An 18,905-nucleotide genomic window follows, 5' to 3' on the forward strand; every position below is an offset into this window, starting at 1 on the left:
TAAATAGCACTTCTATATATTGGAACAGTATTCTTAAGAAACAAATAAATAGTAGATATATTTTGTGATATCTTCCAGAGATCACCCAAGCAAAATATTTGTGCTTGTGGAGATCTGCAACTGGAAGGTAAATCCCAGTACGAAATCAGCACTGAATGCTGCTCCAGTTCTTTTATGCAGTGAAGTCACCCACTAGGCCCTATTTGCCAGCAGCTCTTTGTGAAGTCAAATTGTACCACTTTAAGTAATTGCCTTAATGTTTTGGTTTATTCAGAAAATTAGTACTGACACTTTAAAATGAATATTTGGGATGAATCTTTGGTATAAACAGGAGTGTAAATATCATGCAGATGCCCGCAGCTCCAGAGTGAGAAAACAATATTTGTTTTTCCAACATCAGTCATACTTATCACCAACTCAGTATTAGTATTGCTTAGTGAAATAATTAATATGAATGAAATAAATCTGGATGTGCCTCCTGTCTATTCTTTAACTCATTGTGAAGAAACAAACCGAAGAAACAAATCATAGTATGTGAATTACAAGGCTGGTTTTGACTTTACGTTCAAGTCCAAGCCACCTCTAAAGGTCTTTTCAAAAAAATGTACATAAAGGCTTCCCAGTACCCTAAAATCTAATACCCTCCAGAGACTGAATCTTCAATTTCTTTGAGCCATCATAAGGCAATCATGAGATATGGCTACATCCACCTTTTCTAACTTTCTAGGAGCGATGATATTGCAAAGAACTGCACTACAAAGGGATAATATTTCAATCAAAATTTAGGATTAACCCCCTCAGAACTTCTGGTCAGCCATAGCAAGCAATGAAAAAGTGCATCTATAACCTGCCTCCAACAGTTATGGATGCCTGGGAAAGGGAATAAGAAAAGGAGAATTATACCAGCCATTTGTAATTCAACCTTCCTGAGCCATACAATCTCATAATAATGATCCTCAGTTGTGGTTTCTTTCCTTTGAACTTGTCTATTCTCCTGTTAACACCAGGGAAATTTTTAATATTCAGAAATTTAATTATATGGTGCTGCTTGTATGAATCTAGGCTTATATTCATGAATAGAAAAGCTGTTCAGTGCTTTCTCGTTCAGGTCTTGAAATGTATGAAACTTTTATTTAAACCTTGGTGATTCACTCTTTTGTCTGGTGGGTAGGATTTCTTTAAGACTTCTCCATAATACAGTTTCAGATCTCACCGTAGATGCATATCTGACAGACCCAATCCTGAAGTTCCTTCAGAGTTAAATAATTTGTATTGACCTCCAATCAACAGCAGAATATATGTGATATCATACCAAAATTTGTGATAAGTGCAAGTGCAGGCATCAAGGTGAGAAGGAAGGTTCCCCCAAGGGCCAAAGCTATAAGGCCATACTCTTTGTTTAAGGTGGAAGGAATTGAACTTTGTCGTCTATTTCAAACTGCTTATCAGTGTTTATAATTCAAACACAGCAGAATGAAGATAGATTTCAATACTTTTTCATTTAATAACTTAGTAAAAGAAAAGTGACTATAAAGACTATTTCCATATAGCTAGATAGCAGAAAGAAAGGAAGAGTGAAAAAATAAAAATCTATGTGGCTGGTCAAAGTTTTTAAAATCAATATTAGTCTGACCTACTATAATTTTAGATCATATGTGGTGTCTTGAAGGCATCTCATTTTCAAAAAAAGGGAGTAACTACTCTTGTGATTTCAGATAGGAAACCACAGAGCAAAGGTATATATGCCTGGAAATACTAATGTCATAACATCTTGGCTAGTTATTATTTCTTTGTTTTTCATAACATATATTCATAGAATCACAGAATATAATGAGTTGGAAGGGACCCACAAGGATCATCAAGTCCAACTCTTAGCCCTACACAGGACCATCCCCAAGAATCACACCATGTGCCTGAGAGCATTGACCAAACTCTTCTTAAACTCTGTCAGGCTCGGTGCTGTGACCACTTCCTTGGGGTGCCTGTTCCAGTGCTCAACCACATATTGAGGACTTTTTCCCCATATTTCATCTCTGCTTCATGAAACACACTCTTTGAATCCTGATTGTTTATAAACCTTCCCTGCTCTTCCTGCCACAGTCTTCCATTTGCTTTGCAACAGGATCTGTGTGTTTATACATAATGACAATCTTTAACCACATTATTGAATACTCTTTTACTCACAGCTCTCTTTACTTTTTCCAATACAGAGATGAATGATAATTGAATGTTTTCTTTTCTCTGTGCACATTATTCAGACACCACAGAGTCACAGAATATTCTGAGCTGGAAAGGACCCACAGAGATCATCAAGTCCAACTCAAGTGAATGGCCCATATATGACCTTGGTGTCATGTGTTGGCACCAACTGAGCTGATTTCAGGGTCACTCCTCTAAATGTGGAATTATTTATCTTTATGAAGTTTTTTCTAAACAGTATATAGCTGCAGTGTCCAAATATTTCAAAAGTATTTGATAACTACCTTCATAACTCCTCCTTATTGCATAATGCTGTCTACCAGCCAACTAAAAAGCAAATATAATAAAATAACCTCTGCAGTTTTGACTGTAAGTGGAAATGTCCAAACCATTTTTGTTTTCAGGGTCATCAAAATAAAGAATCCTGAACTGAACAAGAAGCAAAATATGAATTGATCAAAATGTTTTTCTTATATAGACACTAACCTGACAGACCAGCAATAAACATTATGAACAAACTAATCAAATAATGAAGTAGCCTAGAAGCCATCCATTTGTAGATAATTTTATATGTTCTCCCATAGCTTCAGTAGATCCCATTTTACTACTAAAAAAGCCTAAATCAAACTTGTATCTAATTAAGAGACAACCCAAAAAGTAGAGTAGATGTTCGTGTGAAGTTCGTTCAAAAAAAAATAGCCCAGTGGCACACAGAGAATCTTGCTGAGGGGTGTGCGTGTGTGTCTGTGTCCCTGTGTGTGTCTGTGTAAGGCAACACTGAGAAAATTCTGCAGCAGAACAGGACTCATCTGAGAAAACCTTAGACAGAGTCAATGATCCATCTGTGAAACTCCCAGAGCCTGGCTGTAGGAAATACTGGAAGACTGGAAGAGTTAACTGCCTGAGTTGCTGTTACTAGAGTGTTAGATCATGGGGAAAAACTCTGTATAGGAGACTTAACTTCTGATTTCTTTAAATGGCAGAGCCAAGGGAATCACAGATAGTTTGTCTGCTCATGCTTGCAGTGAAGCAGAAATCTCTCTCAGGTTGAGTTTTCTTTTCAGGGATATAAAAAGAAGAAACTTAGGGAGTTTCTTTCCTCAAGGGAAAGAAATGAATCAGGGGGAGCTGTTGGGGGAGGCTGCCTGTAAAAACAAAGGAGGATAAGAGGAAAGATTAGAAGTAATAGAGGATTGGAGATACCAGGGAAATTTGTAAATAGTTTCTTTACTTAATTAGTTTTTCTCTGAAACCAATCAGTATATACTTTAGATACTCTTTGCTTGGCAGAGATAGGGCATTTCTGCATTTTTAGACTAAAAATTGTGTTTCAGAGCATAGTACCTTAGAGAGCTTCTTCAACTTGTTCTAGTATCTTCCAGTGCACAGACCTAGCTGGCATCAGAAGCCAAAAATCTTTGTGGATTTTATAGAAAAGGAACTGGGAATAATTTTAGGATAAGATAATCACACTGTATAAACTAGCATAATTACTGGCAAGTCCTGAATATGTTGTGTAAGTTTAAATCAATAAATATACTATCTTTGTCCAAATTCTTCGGTTTCTCTCTGCATTCTTATAACTTGTACAGAATACTGAAATCTTCTGAATCGAGTTGGATGTCTTTTGGGAAATTAAAAATCTTTGGACTTATTAATAGTGTATTAAAATAGTTTCATTAATATTGAACCTCCAAACCCCACTTGTTTACACCGAAAAAACCCTCAAATCACAGAGATGACATTTTGCCTTGCTAAGTTCATTCATAAAAATCAACATATTTCCTCAGAGGGATGGAAAGAAATAATTTTTGGAATTAAATGATTTCATGATACTATCCTACAGAAAAGAAAATTCTCGGGTTCTTCATTATGTAAAACTTATCCATCTCCTCAATAAGTGTTAATCACAATCCAGGTTTATCTCAGAAATTTTATCAATCTTTTCTTCAGGGCTCTTCTCAACTGATAATGATAAATTTGTATCTTTTTTCAGAAGTTGAGAAATAAAAGATAGCGTTATGTTCTCATCCCACCTACGAAAATGTGCTGATTCCAAGAAACTGTTCTTTCCTCCATTGAAACCTGTCCTATAGTCCAGCCCACTTCATTTTTTTTTGAAAACAAAAGCTTCAGAGCCTCTCCAATTCATCATTGCTCCTAATAAATAACAAGCAAATAAATCCATCACTATAGCAGGCATAGCTAGCAATTCCTGTACTGTTCTTAGCAGAAATATGGCAAATATTGCCATATTGCTGTCACAGGTAGTCAGTGTGTCTCAGCCAGAAGCACTAGTTCTCTGAGTGAAAACTAAATCATATCTTGATTTTACTGGCAGTAAATCTGTCTGTTTTCCATTATGTTTGTATGTAAGCAAACTGTGATAATTTAAAATAAATTCTGCACAAGACATAAAAAACTCTCAAGTCACTGGGTCAGGTTCTGCTTTTGTTAATTCTGGATTTGTAACAAGGTCTCTGGGACCCTTTTCACCACCCTACCACATACCTTTACTTTGTCATGAAGGGGAGAGACCTAAGTATTCAATTGGTCAGACTCAATTTCCCCCTTTTTTTGCCTCTTTTTACAAGCTTGGAAATTAACATTTTATTTTCTAGTAGAAGCTTTATTGAAACTGATAAAATCTCATGGACAGATTGTTAAAGTATTTGAGCAACTTTAGTCTGATTAATTTTTTTAACGAGGTTGTTTCCTTGCAGCCACCTTGAAAGGGCTGATTTCATGCCCTGATCCAATGTTTATTGAAGTGAAAGTGAGGACTGACACCTATTTCAACTTAATTAATGCACTGGATTTGGCCTGTAATTAATTAAAACTCTTGTCTAATGTAAACCATTGGAGGGGTTTATTTTTGGTCTCTTTTAGCTACAGTTAATAGGTCCACCATCTTTATTAGATTTACTAGGCAAATTACTTATGCAAATATACAGACAGGTTGTTAGATTTCAAGAGTCTTATGCAAAGCCCATTAAAATCAAAATGAGTTGTCCTGTTTACTTAAATGGGCTTTAGAGTGAGCTCTGATACAACTAAGTTAATGCTGCCTAATAGAATATGTGGTAACTTTATTCCATGCTTCCTGGTGTCGTGGTTTTGCCCACCAGCCCATCCCTGGGGCTGAGGATGGTTTTGTCCAGGTGATTTCCGGACAAAAAACCAATCAAAACTTTCAGTGACGCCTTTGCTAATTACATCTTTAAGAAAACGGAAGAGAAGGGTTGTGTCGCAGTTGAAATTAAGTAGCCATGTAGGAAAGGTGGTGGTGGGCCCTGAAGTGGGCCAAGGCCTCCTCCTCCCCCGGCCCTGGGCCAGGGGGGCAAGTGCGGCACTGAAACCTCCCTTCTCTCTTGTAAGAGAGTGAAGAAAAAAAAAACTTTAGAGGACTGCTTGCTTGGATGAGAAACCACTGCAAAGAAATTCCAGCGAAGAGATAAGGGACCTCCAAGGTCAAACTTGGCAGTCGGAGGAGAGAGAAGAAAGTTCGAAGGGGGAAGAGCTGCTTTTTTCTCCCTTTCGCTTCCTCCCTTCAGCAGGGAAAAGACTGAAAAATCCCTGCCACTTGTAAAAGTTTGTTGGGGTGAAGAGACCCCCCATGCAGCTCACAGAGGAACTTGTGGATGTATCAGAGATTTGTGACTGTGACAGAGAGAGAAAGCCTTACGCTGGAGCAGAAGCGGCTCGGGTGAGGCAGAGTCCTGTTGAAGACTTTGTGACCCTTGAAGGGGACGATGCTTATGCCGGAGCGAGACGGCTCGGGTAAGCTTGGGATCTCAGTGAGAGATCCATGCTGCTGGTGCTGAAGATTTGTGACCCTGAGAGAACCTACGCTGGAGCAAAAAACAGCTCGGGTAGGGATGTTGGGATCCATGTGTGAGATCCATGCTAGACCATGTTGGAGAGGTCTATCAAGGACTGTTTTCCCATGGGGAGGGACCTCCATAGGGAAACAGGGGTGAACTCTTAAGCCATTATCCCCTGTAACCCTGTGGAAGGAGATCCATAGTAAACAAGTGTCCCCTTGCAAGCCTATGGAAGAGAACCCTTCAGGACCTGGGTAACCCTCAGCCTTTGGTTTTAGCCCAGGAGGGGGGTAGGCCCAGCCCTGGAGGCCAACACAGAATGAGAGAGAGATAAAGGAGTTCCAGCTGGGACAAGAGTGCTGCAGAGTTACTGGAGAGAGAGAGCTGGAACTCCGAGAATGGAAACGGAAACTACTTCTCCTCCTTGGACTGATATAAAGAGGTGGGGGGAGAAGTATTTTTCTGTAAATACATAGCACCTTTTACTTAAGTAGAATTGTTGTAGATATAATTCTTTAGTTTTAACTTGTTAATAATAAATGCTCATACCTTTTTTCCCAATTCAGTCTCTTTTTGTCTGCATAAACCTTCTCTCAACTGATAGTAATTGTATGAGGGGTGTAAAAGCAAATTGAGCCAGGGCAAAACCACGACACTGGTGTTAACTCTAATGCCAATGTCCACTGGTGTTCACTAAAATTCATTGTTACAGGTGATATATAAATATAAATAGAGACCTGCTTCGTCCCAGATATCTTGGTATTTGAAGAAGAAAGGTGGAAAAGTGGAGGATAGCCTGGAGGTGTTGCTTCATTCAAATTAAGCATATTTGTGTGTTCTTGCTGTGCTAACGACTGTGTAATATAAACATTTATGTTATATTAACATTTGTGAAATAGCAGTTCTGTAGTTTCCTGTGTCTGAATCCCTGTGATTCATTAGTGAAATATTTGCAGTGCTGATCTGTGGAGTTTGCTTTATAGTCAGGAAAGAGGATCATTACACTCCATGGATGGCAAAGACAATAATACAGCAAAAAAACACATTTGTGTACAGAAACATTTGTCAAACAACAGTAAAGCTTTTACAAATCCCTATCCCACAAATATGTAATTATGTCCTTGACAATGAGCACTCATTGACTTAGTACTTTTCACATTGTAAAGGTACCTTTCTTCCAAATCATCAACTCATGAGCTCTATTTACTGTAAACATGTTTTGATGGTTAGCACACTGCAATAAAAATGTAAGTAAAGAACTTATTTGATCTGATGACAATGAAATACAGATATATCCAACTTTAGTTGTTACAGTTCATGAAGCAGTACATGCCAAATTTTGTTTGCTTTACACACTAGCCTGATTTCTATGTTTTTCTATTTAGCTCAGCTACCTAACTTACCTTAAAAGTGTGAAGGTGCCTGTGGGGTAGCACTTCCTGTCCTTAGATAATAACTCAGCCAGCACAGCTGTTGTGAGTTTCACAAAGGAATAAGACCAAATTAAAGCTCAGGTTTTAGGAGCTAATTAAAATGTCTTTTTTATGATATACAAGTAGATTTTATATGCACATTCTTTAATTTTGGTTATTTGCCATATGCAAGGTAAAAATAAATGCAAAATAAAACACTGAGTGCAAAGTAAAATAAATAAGGATGTGTACTCAGCTTGCTACTTAAAAAGTCATAATTCCTTTAGATGTAATGGAACATCAACAATTTACTGCTGTTTTTCATGCAGATCTATATTCCAGACTCAGTGTTTTGCCATGCAGAGGTTATTTTTACTGAAATTGGGTGTTTTGGTTTGCTTTTCATCTGTGTGCAGACACTGAACATATTCTTGAGGATAGTCCTGCTTTTTAGTGGTCATGCAGTCTGGACACAGACAGCTTTGTCCTGTCTTCCTTAGAACTTATTATTTTCAGTAGATTTATCTCCAAATCCTTAAACTGTTTCAAAGAGATATTGCTTTTTAAAAAAGGAACCTGTACAATATCTCCTCCACTCCTGAATGAGGTCTGAAAATGAGAGCCATGCAGCACTCAGAAGATGAGTGCTGTGTTGGGAACATCTTTTTTGCATTTGGGAAAAGGTGAGGGAAGCGTTTTCTTGGCATGCCGGTATCAGGTAATTGTTGAACCTAATAATATTAAGTGACAGGAATTACCTGTGGGCCACGAAGAGATAGTCCAACTCGCATCGAAAAAGCATACTTCGGATTTTGCTTTTAAAATAACTTTCATATATATCTGCAAGAGGGGAATATAAGATTCATGAATATGCTTAAGTTTAAAGTTAGTTTCCATGGCTGAGTTAGGTGAGTGTTACTCAGTACACTGTGTGACTCAGCACATGGAGGGCATTTATGAGGAGTCTGTCATTAGAGCCAGCTCATTTTTCATTGCAAACCACACTGCAGTGGTAACCCCTTAGTTAAATTCTTCCCAGTGGCAAAGAAACAGAATGAATATTACCACTCTTTAGAAAGAAACATATCGGTGGGACATACTATAATGATGAGCTTAAAATAAATAATTACATGGATGGTAGTTTTGCGTACAAGTAATTAGTTTTGCATTAATGTTGCTTGAGATTTCTTTTTAGTTGGAATTATGTAATGATTTTCTACATTTGCATATTCCTAATTAGTTTGTTTTAAATGTTAGTTATATACAAAATAATATTTTTATAAATTTTAAAAATCTTTACCAGGCAGATTTACTTTATAATTAAGAAAATATTTATAACTTACTTTATTTAAAGAAAATGGATTGAACTTGAGAGTAGAGTTTTGGTAGACTATGGCAACCTTGATGTTTTACTAAATATCATCCAGAGCACAATTTTCCTATTATATCTGAAACCAAACAATTGTGAACTAATACATAATGCGAGCTAAAAAGCAAGGGAAGATTCTTATGGTCTTTGAAGTATATCCTCATCTCATACAGGGTGCTGATCTGAAATTATTTTACTGATTTCCGGGTATGATTTTGGATGTTCATTAATGAGCTGAAAACATAAAACAGACCTCAACAAGACCCCTGGTTAACCTTACCCCTGATTTAACCTCTACCATAAATTGGACACATCTTTGCTGCCCTCAGTGAATATTGTGCACTCTAAAATAACTGGTATGCAAGTCAGGAATAATAATAATAATAATAATAATAATAATAATAATAATAATAATAATAATAATAATAGTGGGTTGACCCTGGCCAGATTCCCACGACAATAATCCACAATCCAATAAAGCATTTAAGCATTTGCCTAAATATTGAATTTAGTAGGGAATTATTTGCATGCATAAACTAATTTATATGATTGGGACCGTAAGGCTAAACTGATCAGTGCTACAAAAGCCTGAAAATAATTTAACACTCAAGATCAGGCTCGTAACAAGCAACACATTCAAGAATTATTGAGTTTAAAAGGGGGGTTCAGGCTACAGAACAAACTTGGATAAAAACATATTAGAAAACGTATCATGAATCGGACAGGTATAGAAAATTAAACTGAGTCAGAAGTGCTCACAAATGTCCTATAAATGCAATCTTTCCTGCAACCAGAGGACAGTCAAACGTACTGGAACTGGGGTTGATTTCCACTATCTCAGAACAAACACAGAAAAACCAGCACAGGACTATGCAAGGACAAAAGCACATGTCTAAGCAGAACTGACTGCAGCTTAAGTCATTTTTGCTGTCTAAATGTCCCCTAGGCATTGTGAGGAAAGGGTCAGGAGTAACAGAAAGAAAAAAATTTGCAATTGAATATAGTCATAGCCTTTTTTTTTACTAGGGGCAAGTGCAAACTCAAAATACAAAATAATTCTTATATGCAAATTCTAAATGACAAACCAAATTCTAACACCTTTATGAGCTACTATCATTAACTATCTGCTAAAATAAAGTACCAAAGTAGAAAAAAAAGCAAAATATAGAGCACTTTTAATTTGTTCAGAATCAATCTACTATGTAATTGAAATGTCTGTAGTCAACTACCTAAATGGAACTTTCATAAGCCTTTTGAAGTAGCAGAAGTGAAAATAATTTTTTTAACTAACATATTTATAAAGCATATGAAACCACAATCTTTTCAATCCCATGTACACATTCTTGAGACATAAGTTGTGACATAATTCTGAATACAAAAAGGGCAAAAGATCACTAGGTTATTGTTTTCAATGCATCAAAACCCATTTCTATTGTTTTAGGTTTAGATTATGTTCAGTGTATCAAATACATTTTTCTAGCAGCATGATAGAATTTAATAACACTAGTGTTATGAAATAATGTTTTATTGTATGAAGAGTTTTAATTATAACCTTTTTATACAAAGTCAATATGAAAATCAAAAGGTCTACATAAGACAGAAATTTGAGCTCTTTTTCCTTGTAATTGTTTCACGAGAAACAAGATAGTAAAATATGGCTAGGATTCGGTTTATCTGAATACATTAGAAGCTAATCAGTTTTGGTACAAAATGCTCTTGATATTCGCAGTGCAGGTATCTAAGAAACTGAGCATGTTTCAGCAAAGTTTTTGTGCTGTAAACTTCCAGTCTGATATTGCAGAATACACAATCATACTGCTATGACCAGTGGATTAGAAGTCATAAAGTCATCCCAAACTCCATGTACTCCTTTACAGCATCATGCCTTAATGTGGCAGTAAAATTTAACATCTGCGGTGGGAGAACAATGTTTGCACCATTTCAAAAAACAAGCTAAAACTCACCAATAATTTTCATGCTTGATCTGCTCTGCTTCACCTCAAGCCAACAGCAAATCTTCTATCTTTACAGAAGTGGTGACATTAATTTGTCTTTCCTTGTCTCTAACAATCATGTTATATTCTTTACTCACCTGGTGCAAACTGACTTTACAAAAATAATATGTTTAAGGTTAAATTCTAGAGATATTTTTCTTTTCACTGCACAAAAAAAGTACAGGAATCCATCACATTGCTTCCATGGGAGACACTGGTATAGACATGGATGGTATAAAGAACACAACATTAGCCTAGCCAGTGGCTTAGAATTCAGAGTTCACAATTCTGAACCCTCTGCCGGTAAAACTCAGTTGCAATGTTTTTTGTAGAAAGAAAGAAAGAGGAACTTTAGTGTCTGAGACAAATTTGTTTATATACATCATCACAGAAAGCTTTTTCCAGTATTTTCTTCCAGTAAAACAAATAAGCCTGGGCTATTTCCTTTATTTCGTCAGCTGTCTAAATTAGTTTAAGTTTGAAATTTTAAGAACACGTCTTTAATTTAGCTGTACCGTGGAAACTTACTTTTATCTAGTATCTTCTTTAGTTTTATTCTCTATCACATCAAACTAAGCTATAGAACCAGAGTGATGATATACTAGATCAGTAAAAATCTTTGTTGTTACTTTATGAAAATCTTTTTCTTACTCTGCTGAAGGTTCAGACCTTATCCTTCATTATAGCTTTCCATGAATTATGCTCCTTGTTGATCAAGATTTACATAGTCTTTGATTTTTGTTCACCCGTTCTGAATACAAGTAGAGGAAGATTGTAAGTTGAGGATTATTTTAATGCTTTCCAGATACAGGGTGAAAGACAAGATTAATGCTTTGGTATTAACCCTTCTATGTGTACGTGCTAAAAGAAGTAATAGAATCAAAATAAATGCTGAACTTGAGTTTTAGAAGCAAAATGCTGCAGCAACAACAATGTCTAGTGGTAAAGGCGCGGCGCTATCACCGCCGAGACCCGGGTTCGATTCCCGGTCAGGGCCACTCCCGGGCAGGTGGGACTCGTTAGCCCTTAAAGGCAACCCACCTACGTCCTGAGGACCTCGCTGCCACCGTCCAAGCTCGCTTGGCCCCGGCAGATGAACCTTAGGATTAAAGGGTGGGCTCGGTTCCGCGCACACTGTGTCTCACCTAAAAAATCCAATGCGCAGGCTGGAAGGTGTAAAGACCTTCCCCGGATTACAATATGAGACAAAATGTTTTTAATACTGTGTTCTGCACCTATGAGCTGTGCTTTTATAGAAGTTGGATTGTTTTTTAAAAAAAAGGTTAGTAACCAAAATCAACTGCATTCCTAGCAGTTCCTATGTATGTCTCAAAGGCAGCATGAATGACTTCTGAAAGAAGAGAATCAATAAATATTCTTTTTTCTTCTTGTAGGATCACCTGATCCACACCCTCCAACTTGCAGCAGTGATAAGTTCACATGTGCATATGTGCAGCAGTGTTTGTCCCTTGCTGAAAGATGCAATGGGGTTGAAGATTGTATGGATGGAAGTGATGAAATGAACTGTCCCGTGGAGAGGCCCACCACCGTGACTCCAGGCTCCTGCAAGGACACAGAGTTCCTGTGTCCCTCCACAGGCTGTATCCCGTCCCTCCTGAAATGCGATGGCGTGCCTGACTGCCACCTTAACGAAGATGAAGTTGGCTGCCGTAAGTTACTTTCATTGTTATAGTTCTGGCAATGTTAACTTGCCTAAACCAGTGATGTTTCAGGAAGGAAAAAAACCAATATAATGAAGTATAGTGCAACATTCACCATGCCCTGGTTAAAAAAATACTACGTATCACATATAATGCTGCAGAGACACTTTACTGCACAGACACTTTACATTTCCATATAGTTTTGCTTATGCATTCTTATTCCCTGCCTATCAACTTTTGTAAATTCTTAAAAATTTCTGTTGTATTTCTGTTAATAATTGCAAGCATTTCTACATTTTTTCCGTAGATCAGTCAGCTGCATTTGTATTGCCTCTGTAATCTCTAATTCCAGTATGACAGATAGACTTTAGCAGTTCTATAATTCAGTAACGTTCAAGACAGTACTGACCTTTCAAGGATTTTGAAATCAAGTCTGTTCCTGCAGTAGCAGCAATCTCTGCCCCAAGCAAGGAAAAAGGCTCACAAACAAAACACAAGGACAACAGGCTTTGAACTCTAACTAAGAGAATGTCTGGCCATTTCAAAATATTTCATTATTGGTATATGAACTGAGGCCAAGTGTTGCATTCTAGGAATTTCAAAATAATTAGCTACATAGAAAAAAATAAAAGAGGATTTTTACATATAAAACCTTTTCTTCCTAAACCTTTCATGCTGTAAAAGTTTTTCTAGCATTGTTTTTCATCCTTATCAGAAACAAACAAACAAAAAAGGTAAAATAATCAGTTTGCAGAGGTTTAGAAATTTGTATTCTTTAATATTTTGTACCAAAACTACTGAATATAAATGCAGGCCATTGCACATACTATTTATTTTAGCAAATTAGTGTACCAGACTGGCATGGATTTGGCAGACTATTTGTGTATGTCTTTTGTTTAGAAGTGAGCTCTGTGGTCTTGTTGGCAAAAGACATGATTCTGGAGATCTCTCTTATCTTAAATTCTACATAACCTGAAAGCATGTAGAAATTTTACATGTTTCTTTTTCAAGTAACCCTCTCATCACTAATGATCTTTGACCTTGTTTCCTCTTCGATCTGTCCTCTATTGTACCTCTGTGCTGTGTCCTATTACATGCACATCCCAACTCCACACCACAGCAGTTAACGTAGAATCTCAGAATCTGAAAGGCACAAGATTTCCATTATTATCAGTATCCCCCAAAGAACTGAAATGTTGGGGGTTTGAGGGGCTTGTTTGGTTTGGGTTTTTTTTTCTTTGTTTTGTGGTTTGTTCCGTTTTGTCTATTTTATTGCTTTGACTTCTAAATAGCACCCAGGGATTGAGTGGAAAATAAATACTGGTCTAATCAAAGAACAAAAATTCTCCATAGATGTTACACACCTTCGGGGTCCTCAGTGGGGTGGAAACTTATTCAAGTCTGTAATCACACTGTTACTCCAAAATTCAGTATAGAGACATGCAAGTATTGGCATTATAAGATAGAAATATAGAAGCAGCAATTTGTGTTTCTTCTATGAAGAAGATACTGGTTGCAGGCAAAGCAAAAAGAAAGTGGTTAGTGCTAGTCTGGAATGGAATCAGTGGAAAGCTGATTGCTGTCACAGCTGGTGCTCAGATCAAACTGTGTATGCCATGAGAGCACAGCATTTAATCTCTAGCTTTTTACTTTAAACATGTGAAAAGCCATAGAAGTTTGTCAACAGAGAAAGGTCAGAGAGAAAAGTAAATATCTCCAAATATTTATTTATTTTATTGAAATTTATGCATAAACTAAAAAATTGATTGTTTTGCTAGTAAGTCCAGCCTATGTGTACTGTAATAATAACACAGATTGAGAGGGTTTTTAATTTTTTTCAGATTTTAGATAGAATTTTAATTTTATTTTTCTTGACATGGATCCGATCTACCTGCTGATTTTACAAAACTTCAGTTCAGGAATTACTGACACCTTCCATTTTGTGTCCCATAGTAATTTCATTCATTTAAGTTTAACAACAGGTGGTCAAAAATGTTCTGGGTTCTGAATTCAGGAATTTGTCAGGGAAAGTTTTCTTCTGGGATAAAGAATAGTTGTCAAAATGAATCTTGCAGAGATTAAGCATAAAGCTCAAAAGAAAGCCAGGACAAAGCAAAACAAACAAAAAACATTAGTCAGATCTCTACTAAAACCGCAGTTTCTATCACAGAAATACTTTTCTTCATGACTTAGAGATATATGCAGACAGAATTTCCTGTAGAGTTCACACAGCAGTTAGGTTGTACAGGATTATGCTAATATTGTTTTATATCAACTAATGTAGTTATGTTAATAATAACTAATGTAGTTATTATTAATTGCATTTAACAAGAATATCATGTAACTGTTTTCCAGTTGTAGATGTTCTACTTGGCTGTCCCTCTTCTTGCTGTCAGTTTAGTAAAGGGTACATTATCTCACCTATTTAATCTAAAAAAAACATATTAGCATCAATGGGATGTATACATTACTTTTTTACAAACCCCAATACCATCTGATTTGAGTTCCAATACCAGTGAGTAAAAAGTGATTTCTCAGTTTTCTGTAGTGCACCAAAATGTTGTAATCCTGGTTGGTTTTAAATACCTAGGAAATGTTAAAAATGGTATTCCTTCAAACAGACTTTCTATAGGTTTTATTTGGACCTGGAAAATTAAATATAGATAAAAATCTGATAATTTCACCTGAGTGTCTTCATTGTTTTCAGTGCCTCCATTGTGCTCATAACATTCTTTGCCTCAGCACTGATAACTTAGTGTCATTGTCTTGAATTGCAAAGTATTTAGCAGTTAGACCCATTGGTATGACTGTTCCCTCTGTAATGTGTTAAAATAATATGTTTAAAAATTAATTCTATCATTTTAAAACTAGTTTATGAATGAAAGTTGATCATGTTCTGTGATATCTTTTTATGGGTTTTCTTTGGGGTTTTCCTGCCTACAGTCTCAACATTACAAGTTAATATGGCCTCCTCTTCTTCACAAATATTATATGGGAAAATTCAGTTTCTCTACCATCTGTGCTCTGTTTACTTATTTAGCAACTCAGTAGTAAAGTTGTATGCCTTTGAAGATGAAAGCTTGTAGAGGTCACACAGATGCAAGTTTATTGCCAACAGTATGAATCAAGATTTTTTTGCTAATTTTTTAACAGCGAGAAAAAGAAATATAGCTGATAATAACCACACTGTTACTTTTTGTTTCAGCCATTAAAGATTGTTTCAATGGTTCTTTGTTATGTGCATCAACTAATCAATGTATAGCAGTCTCCCAACGTTGTGATGGAATTGCAGACTGCATTGATTTCAGCCTTGATGAGTCCAGCTGTTCAGGTACGTAGTTTTGCATAAAAATATCATTTGAAACAAAGAAAGTATAGCTATTTTCTAATGAATCTTTAGGCAATCCTCAAACTTGACTGAGTTTCCTCTTCTAATACTTTATCAAATAATATCAGGCATGAGTTTTCCTGATGAAAGTATGACAGATGAAAGAGGGAGAAATAAAGAAACCTAATAATCTTATTTAACACCTCCACAAGGAGTGTTTCTTAAGGTACAAACATATCGTTAAAAAAACCCCCCCCACACACACACAAAACCAAAACCAAACCAAAGAAAACAAAAAACCCACAACCTTCCAATCCTTTGTAGTATACTACTAGGCACTTCCTTAATTTTAACCAGTTAAGCATCCCACTTGTTAACCCACATTTTTGTGTTAATAGGATTGTTTGGGGAGTTGTTTGTTTGTTTGTTTTTTTCAAGTGTATTGGAAATCCATGTTGGAAAATAAATCAAATAGCATTTGTTTTAGCACCGTTTACTTGCCACAATATTCAGGTTTGGTTTGCAATAGTTAAATGGTGGAGAAAGATAAGTACAGGACAATAATACACATTGAATCTGAATCGATTTTTATTAACAAAATCTAACAAAAACATAGATAATTATGTAAATAATTAAATCTACGTTCAAAGGATCTCATTCAATGACACAAAGTTACTGCAGCTCTTTCCCAAGACAGTTACAAACTCTGGGCCACTGTTAACAGTACTCCCCTAGATTTGCTGAAGATGCATTAGAATTTAACTCTCTGTTTTTAGAATTTAACTCTGTTTTTACAGCTGTAAGAGTTATGTGATAAAGTTCACAATGTATGATATGTATTGCAATAATATAATTCATTCTAATATGTCAAATGTTTATTCACAAACTAAAAGTTTACAAACACTTAGTGGTAGGAGGCATCCACTAGTTTCTTTGAGAGTGAAACTTACCCACAAATATTGTGTTCACTATATATCACAGAAAGATAGAATGGTTTGGCTTGGAAGTGACCTAAAGATCATTTAGTTTCAACACACCTGGCTTGGGCAGGGACACCTTCCACTAGACCAGGTTGCCTATGTGAGACAATAAATCACCCTTTAACATTAAAAAATTACTGATTTTACAATTCATAGAGAATTCATAGTTGATAAACTTCATTTATAAAAAGCATTTTAAATTAATAGGAACATATTCAGAAATTACTTGAATGCAGAAGAATACAGAATATAAACCAGTAGACTTGCATGACAGTAAATTACAAATCTTCCATTTTTTTCAGAAGCATTTTTATCAGAAAGCAGATTCTATTAAGTAGGTAATTTAGTTCTCAAAATTTATTCTTAAAACTGGATGTGTCCACACTGAATAGTTCTGTTATCTGCCTCAATAAGCAATTGGCATATATCCGAAACTCTACAGGTCTATTTTGAATTTTAGGAATCATTTTCTTACTAATGATTGGGGGGATTCTATTTTGATTTTGAGTTTTTTCTTGCTAAAGAAATGTAAAACTAAGCTTCAGTAAAATTAAATGTGATGATATGGAAATCTAAGTTAAGGGACATCAAGAATTTTTAATAGAATATCACCGACTACTTAAACACCTTTACTCTTTTAAAGCCTGATTTCTCTTGTTCCTAGGAGAATGTGTTTCTGAGTGTTGGAGTTCTGAATATCTTTAATAAAAGTGTTGGTCATACCAGAGTGTCTGTTCATCACCGATATATAAAAGCTATTAATAATAAGGTAGATATAGGTACTAATTAAATACTACTTCAGTTCATTTGGGTCTTATTTGATATATTCTTATTATTTGAAAATAGAGTCAGTTGTAAAAGCTCCATTTCTGAGTCAGATGAAGATCTGACTTGAGAAAAATGTGAAACCTGTTCAAGTGAAGCATCAGGATTTCTATAAGATACAAGAGCACGCTATTGCTCATAAAGTACTCATGACTTCACACTTGTATCACCAAGACCACGTCTAAAAAGAAGTTTTGGAAGTGTTAAGCACCAAAATGATAGGTGTGAATATTCTGCCATTTTGAAAATCAGACAATGACAAATATAGCAACAAAGAGAGGGAAATTATAATCTTTAATTTTATGTTTACAGTTTGTCCTGAAGAATACTGCAAAAATGGAGGAAGATGCATCATCAAAGATGACGTTCCATTATGCCAGTAAGTTTCATTGGTGATTGACTTGTGCCTGAGGTTGGATAAACATGCTGTTGAAAAAGATGTTTCGCTCCCCGAGACTGAAATGACATTCAGTAGAAGTGTATTTTTAAAATTCTCTTTATGTCTACACTATTTTTATTTACATTTAGTGAGATAAACCACATTTTGAGGAAGAGTATTATTTATCAGATAGAATTTTCTGTAACTTTCATATGTCATTACATGAGACAACCTACTGGCCTGACACATTGATTTCTGTGTCTCATGTTTCACATCAACATTTCAGAACACATGCTTCTGTGCCTTATACAAAACGAGTGTTTTGTACCTCAGAGAAGATTTTACAGCAGGCCACATACTCATCTTTACCTTTCTGGCATGTGTTTGGAAAAAGAAAATAATGTTTTTCCACTTATTCCAAAAAAAGATTTAAACATATGCTTGCATTTTTTTCTGGAAATGCTCTATGCTGAAAAAGAAATAATGTATGCAATTCTGATGTAGGACGTACAAGTCATTATAAAGTGTCTCAGGCTATCTGAAGGGATTCATTTACACAAACTATCGCTCTGTTTCCCATTGGGAAATTACAGGAGACTTTTTAAAGTTCAAAGCAAGAAATGGTATGCATTATCATGCTTTTGTCCTTCACATGCTTCAGTGGATCTTGCCAAAGAGTTTGCCAAATTAATAAAGAACTCACTGTTTTATCAGAGTATCTATCTTAGTCAAGACTAGACATTAAGGGTTGTCTCCTAGTTGCTAGGAAATGCACATTAATAAGCCTGCTTTGTCTTTCAAGACAGGTTTATCCTTTACTCGTTGAAGAAATGTAATAAATAACATACGCAGAAAATATAGGCACTTTCATAGAAGGTACTTTGATTTGGCCTTCAGAAACCACTGTTAATTACCTGCAGATTTCCCAAAGAAT

General features: G+C 35.8%; 1 protein-coding gene across 1 annotated transcript in view; it reads left to right on the forward strand.

Moving 5' to 3' along the window:
* Positions 1 to 18,905, forward strand: part of MALRD1 (MAM and LDL receptor class A domain containing 1) — a 236,467-nt gene that overhangs the window by 171,657 nt on the left and 45,905 nt on the right. The window contains 3 exon segments of the mRNA XM_050325308.1: positions 12,193 to 12,468; positions 15,665 to 15,790; positions 17,905 to 17,971. Coding sequence (XP_050181265.1) covers positions 12,193 to 12,468; positions 15,665 to 15,790; positions 17,905 to 17,971 — 469 coding nt within the window.

This window comes from Myiozetetes cayanensis, unplaced genomic scaffold, assembly GCF_022539395.1.
Source record: "Myiozetetes cayanensis isolate MyiCay16 unplaced genomic scaffold, myiCay2020 scf1, whole genome shotgun sequence".
Classification (NCBI taxonomy): domain Eukaryota; kingdom Metazoa; phylum Chordata; class Aves; order Passeriformes; family Tyrannidae; genus Myiozetetes; species Myiozetetes cayanensis.